Below are 13,205 nucleotides of genomic sequence, written 5' to 3' on the forward strand. Positions count from 1 at the left end.
CTTATGAAAAGAGCTACCAAGTATAACCTCCTTAAGGAAAACCAAAAACCAAAAACGAGGCTACTCTTGAATTTTCTGAGCAAACGGTGGTGGTGTTTCCAGGTAAGGTGTTCTCTTCTCCCAGGTTACAGTGATGGAAATTGACGCCGTGGACAAAACCCTTCCGAAAGCAAAGCCACAGAGCGCCGTCAGTGGGGTTTTTCGCAATCTGTTTGCATTTTACCCACTGAGCCCTTGTGGTATTTTCATATTGTGCTTGGCTTGGGGGGAAGGCCGGGGGATGGGATTTCACTGTTTTAAAATAGAAGAATTCAATATAAAGTTAAAAAAATATGAGAGTGGTAAAAACAACAGCATGAAGTTCAGTGGGTGGAATGTGACATTTAAAAAGATAATCGTATGTTTAAAATAGCCTTGAACCTCCTCATACCCTTTTAAAAGACTCCCCCCCCCCCTCAGTTATTTGTTCGGACTGGTCATGAACTTTTTATACTTTTCTGGATTAAATTTGCTTTCACCTTCTGAACATGCCAGCTAATCTGCTGGAGGAATGTTGGATAAAAACAGGCAACTCCTTTAATGTCTCCATTCCCCCTCTCCTCCCCCTCCCCCTTGTGCTGGCACCGATTATGAAGGTCTCTGAGACATCAGGGGCGGACTGATCATCTGCACTCCAGTTTTGCCAAATGAGCAAGCAGGAGGAAGACCAAAGATCAAGCAGAGGAAAAATGCAACCAGCGTCTAGAACCTACCTAGAAGGCACCCCTAGAAGGGGTTTCAGGGTAAGAGTTAGCTGCAAAAACAGGCAGGCTGAGTGAGGGAGAGACCCTCAAGGGTCTCTAGACATTGAGCAGGAGAACTTGAAGGCCAAGGCTGGGAGTCAGAATGAGGAAAGGAGATGCTGATACGCTTAACCTTGTCTTCAAAAACAAACCTGGCGATGCTGTTTGGATCAGGGCGAGTGGTGTATATCACACACGTATGAGGTAGATCTATTTACTCTATTTTTTCCTAAAATTAAATAGTGGCCAACCACCCCACCCACTTCCAGAAAGAAAGAAAGAAACAAAGAAAGCAAGTGGATGATTTGTCTTTGGGGAAGATGACTGTGCATGTGATGTAAATGCCTTCAAGGACTGGGCGCTTGGCATTATCCCAAGATCAAAGCCACAGTGACCTGGTGTGGGGACTTCAGGAGAGCAGGCTGTTGTGCTTGTAAGAGTGAGATAAGGTCCCCGTCACAAGGAGAACAAATCCTCTTTCATGGGTCATTCTTGTTCTCACGCTGACTTGGTTTGTCCCATGCGATTACATCATGTGATCTTCAAACTGCAGTGGGTGAGGCATGTTAGGGCATCCACCAACTCAAGAGCCTTATTTTAAAAATCAGAAGATCTGAGGGAAAAGAGCACTCCTTTCTTTGACAAGTAAAGTAATAGAAATTTAAAGTGTTTTACACATACCTTCTTTTCAGTTTTTTTCAGACCCAATTAAGTTTTATGGTGGAAATGTTTATATGCACACATAACAACCTTTACTAAAATTCATAGTGCTTTGACTTTTAATAGAGGTGTTTTTAGGAAAAGGAATACTGTATTTTTTAAAATGAAACCTTTCCCCCTTGTGAACAACTGAGGGAATCTAGGGACCTCTATCTTTCAGGGTTTGCTGTGTTCAGAGAAGACATCAAGAGCCTGAGACACGAGCTTTCTTGGTTCCTGATGATTTTCCAAGTTAGACTGTTGCCATTGCGTGCCTTCTTCTATTAAAATGGCATGAGTAACTCTTCCTTTGAATTAAAGAGCTTCCATAATCCAACATGCACTGAGATATTCATACAAACAAACATTCCCCTTTAGTTCTTCTGCAGAGGACTAATATATGTGACTGACTCGCTAGACACCTGGCATTCTAACAAGCAACATCTAGGACTTTTGAGATGGATGTCGAGAGGGCTGGAACCCCAGTTTTCCTAAGGAACTGCTTGGTATCCAAAGGAGCAGGGTGACATGATGGAGTATGATCTGGGCTGCTAACCACAGGGCAGCTGTTGGAACCACCAGCGGCCTCAGGGGAGAAACGTGAGATTTTTTAGCTCCCACGAGGATTTACAGCCTCAAAGGCCCTAGAGAGTGTCACTCTGAGCTGGAATCTGCTTGATGGCGATGGATTTGGTTCATTGGCTTACTCGATATCCACTCTCAGAGAAAGTGAGCTTTCCTCCCTGATTCTGAAGACCGGGCCTGGGAGATCATTATCGTTGGATTTAAGCAGTGGCTTACTTGACCAATAAGTACATCACAGGAGGAAAGAACATTACAACTAAGAAAGCCCTGGTTAATGCATTGGTGTATTACATGTGGACGGTGTCCACTTCACCACTTATTTCTATAGCTGTATGTGTTTTGTACAGAGACGAGATGTTATAGGATGAAGGTAATTTCAAATCTTCATTTCCCCTGGGCATTGCTTTCAGTGAACATTCAATGCAGCCCCAGAGGTGGAGAGGTCCTCTTGTGTGAATTCTGCTTCACAGAATGCCTCTCTAACTTGTGGCTCAACTCTCTCTAAGGTGACCAGTTTGGTAAAGCGGGACACCATTGATAAAACTCATAGCCTGGCAAAATAGCCACATGGCACCCGACAACTGTATACCCTAGTATGTCGTGCATTCTTTCTAAAAATCAGGTCTTTTTTAAAACACCACGGGATACAGGACAGTTTGTTAAAAATTGGGACTGTCCTGCCAAAAGCGGGACATCTGGTCACCTTACACTCTACCCACACATCCATCCCTCTATCCAACTTTAATCTATGGACTGAAAACTGCCTCTGTGGACACATTTTCTCTCGTGGTGATTTTCCTTTCTCATGGAGCTCTTCTGTTTTTTTCTTTTAATGCTTTATTTCATGTATGCATAAAAGACTCAACAAGTTATTTAAAGAAGTAGTTAGCATACTTATTTTGTGAGGTTTTCTAGACAGTTTGACTAAAACTGTATCATATATACTCGTGTACAAGCTGAGTTTTTCAGCACATTTTTTTAATGCTGAAAAAGCCCCCCCTTAGCTTATACTCGAGTGAGGGTCTCACTCACCTGTTCTCCATTGCAGCTAAAGTTTTTGTGCTTTTAAAGTTATTGTTGATACCATACTGTTTTTGTTCACCCTCTTTTCCACTTACAGAGCTAGTTTACTGTTTTTCTTTGAAATAAATTATTAAAAAACATTTAACCTACTGATGCCTCGATTAATGTAATTTTATTGGTATCTATTTTTATTTTGAAATTTACCAGTAGCTGCTGCATTTCCCATCCTAGGCTTATACTCGAGTCAATAAGTTTTCCCAGTTTTTTTGTGGTAAAATTAGGTGTCTTGGCTTATATTCTAGTTGGTATATACTTGAGTATATACGGTAGTTGAAAAGCATGCCACACGTTTCTTGCTGTGTCAATAACATTTTGATAGTTTATGGTGCAGTCATAAATTCTAGGAGTCAGCTTCATTTGCAACAATAGTTGATCAAATATAATATGGCAACAATTATTGGATTCATTCCAGTTTTTAAATGTTAAAAGGTTAAAAAAAATGCCAACAATAACTTCAAAATGTAGAACTCAGAGATGATAAAATATGAGGATGGTTTGTGGGAAGACTATCTAAGGACTTACTATATATACTCGAGTATAAGCCAAGTTTTTCAGCACATTTTTAATGCAGTTTTTGTGGTAAAATTAGGTGCCTCAGTGGATATCGGATCAGCTTATACTCAGGTATGTACAGTAACAGAGTAAGGGCTGAATAGCTCTTTCGTAAGCTTTCTCTAATCCTTTCAATTACAGTGAAATAAATAAATATGAGGGTGAAAAGGGGGAAAATAGAATGGAAAGATAACAAAAATTCCCACAAACTTTTTGAAGCCCCCTCCACTTGATAGCAATATAAACAATAACAATTGATCACGGTCCACCTGGCTGATCATTTATCAGGCCAACCCCGCCGGAGTAGAGCTGTGCTCCACAGGGTTTTCAAAGGTGGCTTTTTAAAAGCAGATGACCAACTCTCTCTTTGGAGGTGACTGTGGGGGGACTTGAATTGCTGGTCTTCCACTTAGCAGTCAAGCCTAATTATTTTCACCATCCAGGGTAGCCGGCATTGTTCTAGTGCCCTGGTGGTGTAGTGGATTATGTGTTGGGTTGCTAAGGACAAGGTTGCCAGTTTGAAACCACCATGGCTCCCTGGGAGAAAGATGACGCTCTCTACTCTCATAAGGAGTTTTGGTCTCAGAAACCCGCTGCGGCAGTTCTCCTCTGGCCGATGGGGTCACTATGAGTCAAAATGGACTCAATGCTGGGAGGTGCAGATCAATAGATAGTGCTTGGGGGTGTTTTTCTCAGCGAATTCTCACCTAAACCTAGGAGGAAGTCCTAGTAATCTGATTTTACAGGTAGAAAACATGCCCAGGGAAAACTTTCCTTTTAGAAAAACAATGTATTTTTATTTAAAGCCAGGGCTAGGATTTCAACTGAGGCCATTTGACCCAGCACCAGTGTTCTTCTAACTCTGCTGACATCTTCCTGAGAACGAATATCCATTCTCATTCCCCAGCACGCTAGACTCCTCAAAGGACAAGTTCCTTTGCACATCTCAGGTAGAGCACTCAAGCTCACAGCCCGCGGGTTGGCGGGGCTCTGTCTCAATTATGCTTTCTCTTATAGCTGTCCTCGGAGTGCACAGTGTTAATCAAAGACGTTTCTACTTGCTTTCATCTGCAGTCGCAGCACTTTTAGCATTGTTTACGTATTTCTTCCCCATGAGAGCGAAACAATAAGCTCCAGGGAAATATTTTGCCTTTTGAAAAGTAAACTGTGGAAAGACAACATTAACACTCAGCCTGTGGACGCACCCCTCTCACCAGCATGCCACCCCTGCACTTGACCAGTACTAGGAATTGCTGAGTCTTCTTAAAGCAAAACACATCTATCAGTATCACGTCAAACATTCAAAATAGACACCTAACCCAGGCAGACGAAGGCCCCTTGGCCTATGCACATCGCTGATTTGCACACTGGTTTTACAGAAGAAACTCTTGGCCCCAAATCACCACGAATGACTGAGAAGCAAAACAAGTGACCATAGGTTCGTTGAAAACAGCACAGAGTTGGGGTCAATGACCAAAGCCAAACAGGTCAAGGGGCCCCGCAGTGCCCTCAAAGAGACGAGGGCAGGAGGTCCCACCTAAAGGGGATGTGTGGGAGACCGCTAGACAGACGGGACCCTTGTGTTGTGAAGAAAACAGCTCCTTCCATAGGTCATAGTTTTGAATTAAGACGATTTTGTCTTGATGGTTTTCTCAATAATCTCTCTCTCAAGGGATAGCTAAGCAAACTTATCGGAGGACACGCCCTGCTTGTTCCTGGAGTGTCCCCCAGGCTTTCCCTCCATGGCCCCTGTGCCTCGTTCTGCAAGGTCCAATCAGGCAATGAAATAATTGCACCCTTTGAGACTTTGTGTGTCAAGAAAAGGAAAATCAATTTCTATCACCCAAAGATCTATCACTCCAGGAGGCCACTAAAAACTGTTGGCAAGCCTGTGACACTGGAGTATTTAAAGGTACTTTTTACAAGAAAAAAGACACAAATTGGGAGTCAAATGTAGCCAATTCTTTAAGAATCTATATGAAGGGCAGAGGGCAACTAAAATAAACCAAGGGAGGAATTTCCCCTGTACTATCCTTTACAGAGGTGTTTACTGAAGAAACAAAAGCAAAACATACGAGAGTGCCTGCTGGATGTTGAAAAACCCGCATGTGCTGAATCCATTAGAGAAGTGTTCAATAACAGTCTTTCTTGCGAAAATATTAGCCTTGTCGTGCTTCCAAGTCCAGCATCTCCGCAGGTGATCTGTCGCATAAGTGGCTGCGGCGGATGTCAGATGGCTGAACAGAGTTCCACATTCTAATGGGCTTCTGCATTTTCCACCCGGGTAGGAATGCTTTCTGCGGCTCCACTGCCCCGCTGAAAACTGTATGCTAGGTCATTATAAATGCTTATCAGCTTGAAATAACAACCCGAAGACTGATACGAGCATGAAGCAAATGCTTGACCCAGCTCTTCAAATAGGTCACTTGTTTCCACCGTTCCCTTTAGTCCAGCCAAGTAAGCCACAGGATCACCCAGCAGCTCCGGAAAGGGCCTTTTCGTTTGTTCTGCCCCAGCAGCTTCAGCATTATTAGAGACCTGCTGTGAGAGTTGGATAAGAAAGTGGCATAGGTAAGCGACCTCTCCTAAGAGGCAGCATTCGAATGCCCAGCTGTTTACGTAGAGTCTCAGAACAGTAAGGCCACCCCTTCTTCCTTCACTTTGCTGTGCTCCACCAAGAGGGCTCGAGAGCCTTCCCTGATGTGGAGCGGACATCCCCCGTTAGGCTGTGCATAAGCAAATGAAATTAGTGCCATGAACGGATTATTTGGCGATTTGGGAATACATCAAATTCTGTTTTAAACTGAAAGTGACTTGTAAAGACAGGGGATTCCATCTTGGAGGTTTCCGGAAACAGATGGCTTCATCCACTGTGCCACCGGGGCTCTTTCAATAATGACTAGTAGTGATCGCATCTCCAGCCATTAGAAGAGCCTTTTTCCCCTTTGCCAGTACAGTAAAATATGCAAAAGCCAGAATGAATCTAATGTGGAAACCTGTCAGAAAGAAAACACATTTTCCACAATAGAGAGTGATAAAAAGTGGTACGTTGCGCCCTGTCAACGTTGGAAAGTTGTTGAGATTTGGGGAAGCAAGGCTGTCTTGGTGAGTTGATTCTCAGAGATTTCAGTGTCTAAACAACAAAAAAGGCATCTTCAGAAAATGCCTGTTGACTATCAGCGTTACTTGTGGAACGAGCAGGTTGTAGAGCTGGGAGCGGGTAGGTGCAGGATCTTGAAGACAGCAGCTTTTCGTGAAGTGGAGGGGCCGTGAAAGAGAGACAGGCCCTCCAGGGGATGGACTGACACCAGGGCTGCAACACTGTGTTCAAGCACAGGAACCATGTGAAGAGTGTGCAGGGCCAGGCCACATGTTGTTCTGTTGCGCTGACTCGATGGTACCTAACAACAGCAAAGATTTTTGCCAATTTATTTTTAAATTTGTCTATTAAAATTTTTAAATAGTCTTCCTGCTTTTCTCTTTTTGCGTCAAGAAGTGTCATAAAGTTGCACACTTCTCTGATGACTCATAAGTATTTTAACTATGAGAAGGTAGGTACTGCGAGATGACACATGGTAAGCCAGTGTACTTAGGCTGCGTGAGTGCCCTGTGCACAGTCGACAGGGGTACGGAGAATATGGAATCTATTCCTGAAGCCAGAGGAACGAAGTCGAAATCCAGTCCTCGCTCGCATTAGATATTTGGCCATGCACACGAACCATTTTTCATTGTTCAACCTACTCATCTGTATCATGGCTGTAAGAATTGAGAAGTCAGTATAATGATATATAAAAAGCAATAGTACAGTGCTTGCCACATAGGAAATATATATGTATACACACACACATACGCACACATTTTTGGTGCTGTTGAGGTCACAGAAGAAACATGGCCAGGTGCTGCTTCATCCTTATAATTGCTGCTATACTTGAGCCCAGCGCTGTAATCACTCTGTCAATTCATCTCCTTGCCAGTCTTCCTCTCTTTGCTGATCATCTACTTCCTCTACAAAGCAACGTTTCCTTTTCCAGGGACTAGTCTCTCCTGATAACATGTCCAAAGTACGAGAGAGGAAGTCTTACTATCCTTGCATCTAAGGAGCATTCTGGCTGTACTTCCATACTTCCACCAATTCAGATTTGCTTGTTCTTTTAGCAGCCTGTGGTATTTTCCCCAACAGAATTAGGGAGAAAATGGAATCTAGTCCTGAAGCCATAGGAACTAACTTGAAGTCCATTCTTTGCTTTGATTAGACATTATTCAAATGCATACATTCTTCTTTGTTTTTCATTATTCACTATCCGTTTTTCACATGCACATGAAACAACTGGAAATGTCATGGCTCAGGTCAAGTGCACCTGAGTCCTTCAAGTGATATCTTTGCTCTTTAACATAACAACGAAATATTTTGAAACAGATTTTCCCAGGGAAATATGTTATTTAATTTCTTGACTGTTGCTTCCATGAGCATTAATTCTAAATTCAAGCAGAATGAGATCATGTTTGCCATGAAGCTGTCTATTGGTCCAGTAGAGAGGACTTCTGTGTTCTTGACACTGAATTGTAATTCATTCTGAAAGCTATGTTCTTTGCTCTTCAGCAAACAGTGCTTCAAGTCCTCCTCACTTTCAGAAAATAAGTTTGCTTCATCTGCCTAATAGGCCTTCCTCCAATGCTATGCCCATTCTTCTGCATATATTTCAGCTTCTCGGATTATTGACTCAGCATACAGATTGAATGAAGAAGAGGAAAGGATACAATCTGAAACACATCTTTCTTGATTTAAAACCATGCAACAGCCTTTTGTTTTGTGCCAACAATTGCCTCTTGATCCAGAGACAAGTTCCACATGAGCACAATTAAACCCCAATCAAACAAACTCACTGCCACTGAGCTGATTCTGACTCATTGTTACCCTGGGGAGAACTGCTTCCAACGCTGTAATTTTTTATTGAAGTAGAAATCCCCTCATTCCCCTGTGGATCAGCTGGTGGTTTTAAACTGCTGACCTTGTGGTTAGCAGCCAGCCCAATACATAACCACGATGCCACCAGCACAATGAAGTGTTCTGGAATTATGATGCTTTTCAATGTTATCCATTGTTTGTCATGATCATTGCAGTAAATGCCTCTGCATAGTCAGTAAAACACAAGTAAACATCTTTCTGGTATATTCTTTGTTTTCAGCCAAGATCCACCTGACGTCAGCAACGATATTCTTCTTTTCACATCCTCTTCTGAATGCTGCTTGAATTCCTGGTAGCTCCAGCAAAACTTTAGACGCATGTGAAATCAATGCTATTGTTCAATAATTTCCTTACTCTGTTGGGTCATCTTTCTTTGGAAAGGGCACAAACATGGATCTCTTTCAGTTGGCTGTCCAGGGAGTTGTCTTCCAAAATCTCGGCACATGCTAGTAAGTGCTTCTAGCACTACATCAGTATACAGGCATTAATATGTGTGTGCATGCATGTATGTATGTGTGTATGTGTGTGTGTGTGTGTGTTCATGTGTATAAGTGTGGGGTGCTATTGTAGTACAAATAAACTGTAATGGCTAATATGACTCCCACCAAATAAAAACTGCTATTCATGAATCTACTTTTAAAACTTGAGATGGTTATCCTTGAAAAATCATAATATCTTGTAGACAGCACCACAATTCATTGACACCAGGAAAGTTTATGAAGCCAAAGGGCGTGTGTTAAATGCATGTGAAACAATTTTCTTTGCCACAAACAAATACAACTAAATCTATGTTAATGCAGTGGTGAGTTGTTTGCCTTTCTATAAAAGATGGAGATCAGCATATTGTGGTTCTACTTTAAAAAATACTTTACACTTACTAATTCTCCTTAAAAGGAGAAAGTGAAATGTTTTACTCATGCTTACTGTGATCTTTATAAATCACTTAGTAACATGAGGATTCTCTAATGTAGAAGTCATTTTCTTAGTATGCCTGCTCACTTTTATTTATTTTATTTTTTCAAAATCATTTGATTGAGAGCTAACACAGGTAGCATACCATTCCATGGTTCAATCACATCAACCGGTATTGGACAATTGCTACCATAACCAGTTTCAAAACCTTTTCTTCCTTCTTGAACTCTTTAATATCCGCTCCCCTTTACCCCACCCCACTAACTCCGCCACCACACCCCCAAGGGACCCTCATTTTAATCGTTGTTTCTATAGGTTCATCAATCCTGGGTTTCATATAATGAAAAACAGAAAAACATATAACAAAGATTCAAGAAAGCTATCTACAATGCCAAAATATATTAGTCCTCAATATGGAAAGAACCCCTCCCCCCTGCGAAATATTAAACTCCAGATCAAGTCCAAGGGGCATCAGAGAGGGATCAAGAGACCAGGTTTTAACCATTCGCTTAGGTTTATCATTTTGATCTCCTATAGTCATTCTCCAATACTCTCTGTTTGATAACTAGTTTATTCTCATCTTTCAATTATGGTTACAGGGAAATCACCAGAGGCTTATGTCCTGTGTAGATCTCGCAAATGTATCTTGTGCTTCCATTCTCATCGAGCCTTCTGTAAACCCAAATCTCACAATTTAACTTCTGATACTATTCCCTCCTTTGGCTTTGGATTATATAATTTACAATCCTTGAGTACGGATGCTGGTGTGCTTCTTCCATGTGGATTTAGTTACCACCTCACTTAGACTGCTGCTGTTTGAAAACAGGTCCTTTTGACCCCAGACACTATTCTATTTGATAGTTGGGCACCATCTAATTTTTTCACCACATTTTGCTTAGCACCCATATCTTCTGAGTTTGTAATGCTTAAAAAAAAAATTCTCCTTAACTTTGGGTTCCAGAAAATATATCATTTTTCACTTTTACAAAAATAAAATATATTTATTATAAAAATCTAGAAAAGCACAAAAGAGAGAGTAAAACCTTCTGTAATCCCACCCTGAGTGATAACAACTAAAATACATAATTTTTATATTATTTTTCTTCTTTTGCCTTCTCTCTCATTTATTTCTGTCCAAAATTCAAAATTAGCACTAAATTATAGGAATAGTTTTATAACATGCATTTTTATCTCATAAGGATTTCCCATAAAATTCTACTATAAGGAAGCACCTTCATTTATTTCTCTAATTAAATATCTTGGGGATACTTACTGTATATACTTGTGTACAAGCCAAGTTTTTCCAGCACATTTTTAATACTGCTTTTGTGGTAAAATTAGGTGCTTTGGCTGATATTCGGGTCGGCTTATACTCGAGGATGTACGGGAGATGTATCAGAATTTTTTCTTCAATTAACAGAGTACTAACATAAATATCATTGCACATGGAGCTTTGGATACATTTTTATTATGCTCTATGCTTGGATTTAATGGACTAATCAAGTAATAAATGAACAGAATATATGGCACACCCAGGGACCATGTTTAAACTCTTTCATACCTGGCCATAGCAACCTGCATAATGAACAAGGCTCGGGAAGTCCTTGGAGCAGCTCAGTTCCGCAATGGCTTCTGTTTCACTCACCATCCAGCGGACACACTCCAACTGACCATTCTAGATTCAAAAAGAAAGAGAAATTCAATATCACTCTGCTTTGAAAAATTCACGGGTGGCAATTTTACCAAAGGAAGAGATCATCTGAATAGTGACTCCATCTGGCTTGATTTATTCAGAATATAATTGTACCACCTAAAAGTGGTGAAAACGGTTGAGTACTTCACTACTAGCTAGAAGGTTAATAGTGTGAAAGCACTCAGCGATGCCTCAGAAGATCTGTCGAGGGATCTTACCTGAAAGGTGACAGCCCTGAAGCCCCTTCACACATTGGGTCTCCATGGGTCAGGATGGACTCAGAGGCAACTAATAACATTATCCTTTTTGGTCTATGGTTTTGCCTTTAAATCAAGTGAAGAATTTCACTCAAGTACATTTGACCAATTATTTTAGAATCCGTTTTTAATGTAGAGTTTGATTAGTTTTGAGGCTATAAATCAAACTAAAACTCACTGCCCTTGGGTTGATTTGACTCACAGCCAGCCTACAGAACAAGGAAGAAGTGCCCTTGCGGGTTCCTGAGACTGTAACTCTTTATGGGAACAGAAAGCCTCATCTTTCTCCAAGGGAGTAGCTGGTAGTTTTGAACTGCTGACTCTGTAGTTAGCAGCACAATTCCTAACCAGGGCACCACCAGGGCTCCTGTGACAAATGTGTCTGCTCTGGTCATTACTGCTACAATCAAGCTTGTGAACATTCCCCTTACTTATAAAGTTTTCTTTTACTCCTTTTTTCTCATCCACTTCACCTCTGCTCCAAATAAACACTGATATTAAGTCTATCAAAAATATTAGACACTTTTGTGTCTATCTCCTTTCAGTCAACATAATGTCTTTGAGAGCCATCTAAACTACTACTTGTAAGTTTGTTTCTTTTTATTGCTGAGAAGTATTCCATTATGTGAATATATCACAATTTACTTATCCATTTGGGAGATATGAATAAAGTCTCTGTGAATACTCACGTAAGTGTCTTTTTTGTGAATGCATGCTTTCATTTCTCTTGAATAAACACGTAGGAGTAGCAGTGCTGGCTTTTCCAGTAGGTACATATGTAACATTAGAAAAAACTGCCCAGCGTCCTTCCAAGGTGGCTGATCATTTTACATCAATACCAGCAAAACTATGAACATATCAGTTGCTCTATATGCAAGCCAACACAACCCATAGCCAGTCAATTAGTACCCTTCACTGAGGGTCTATACAATAGACCGGTAATTTTGAACTGCCAAATAAAATGTTATAGAGTCAATACAATTCATTTGTGGAGTGAAACATTTTATTCAGTGGCCCTGTGTTTGTATTAATGAGTAAAATACATTTTTAAATGGTATACATTATTATGAAAGCGTCATTTGTCATGGGTGTAATGATGCAGAAAAGATCCACAATTCTCATACTTTCTGGGAAACCAAAAAACGATTCCCAGATAGATCAAGAGGGCAGTCCAGTAAAAGTGGGCAGAATGAACTGGAGTAAGATTTTCTGACAGTCTTTGTGAGGCTTTTGTAAGACCAGCTCTTGCTCCCTTGTTTTTTTTAAATGTAAACTTCTTTCCCATCTTTAAGCATTTGCTGAGATGTGAATGCTTTCAGGCATTATCATATGTATGTGAAAATTATAAAGAGTGGTCAAGATAGTAAACAACAATCACAACCTGGGCAGCTAGGGTTGTAGTAGGTTTTCCCGACAATTTAAAGACCATCTAGTGATTAAAATCCAAATTTTAAATGGCTTTGATTCCTTAATCTACTGTTTAGTTACGTTAGGCAAGATGATTCATCTCTCTGATACTGAGTTATCTCATCTGTGAATTATCAGGGATAATATCAATTACCTCATGAAATGCCCATGAAGATTAAGTGAGACAAAGCACCTACATTTACTAAGCACATGCTGTGCGTTACCTAACATTCTTGGAATGCTCTCTCAGATCCTCAAAATAACTCTCT

General features: G+C 40.8%; 1 protein-coding gene across 1 annotated transcript in view; it reads right to left on the bottom strand.

Moving 5' to 3' along the window:
- The window catches only part of LOC101643974 (synuclein alpha interacting protein), a 111,542-nt gene that overhangs the window by 35,184 nt on the left and 63,153 nt on the right, over nt 1-13,205 (bottom strand). The window contains exon 6 of the mRNA XM_004696966.2: nt 11,141-11,254. Coding sequence (XP_004697023.2) covers nt 11,141-11,254 — 114 coding nt within the window. The remainder of the gene's footprint in view (nt 1-11,140; nt 11,255-13,205) is intronic.

The sequence above is a fragment of the Echinops telfairi genome, unplaced genomic scaffold, assembly GCF_000313985.2.
Source record: "Echinops telfairi isolate 266 unplaced genomic scaffold, ASM31398v2 ScPeMD7_7469;HRSCAF=8507_1, whole genome shotgun sequence".
Classification (NCBI taxonomy): Eukaryota; Metazoa; Chordata; class Mammalia; order Afrosoricida; family Tenrecidae; genus Echinops; species Echinops telfairi.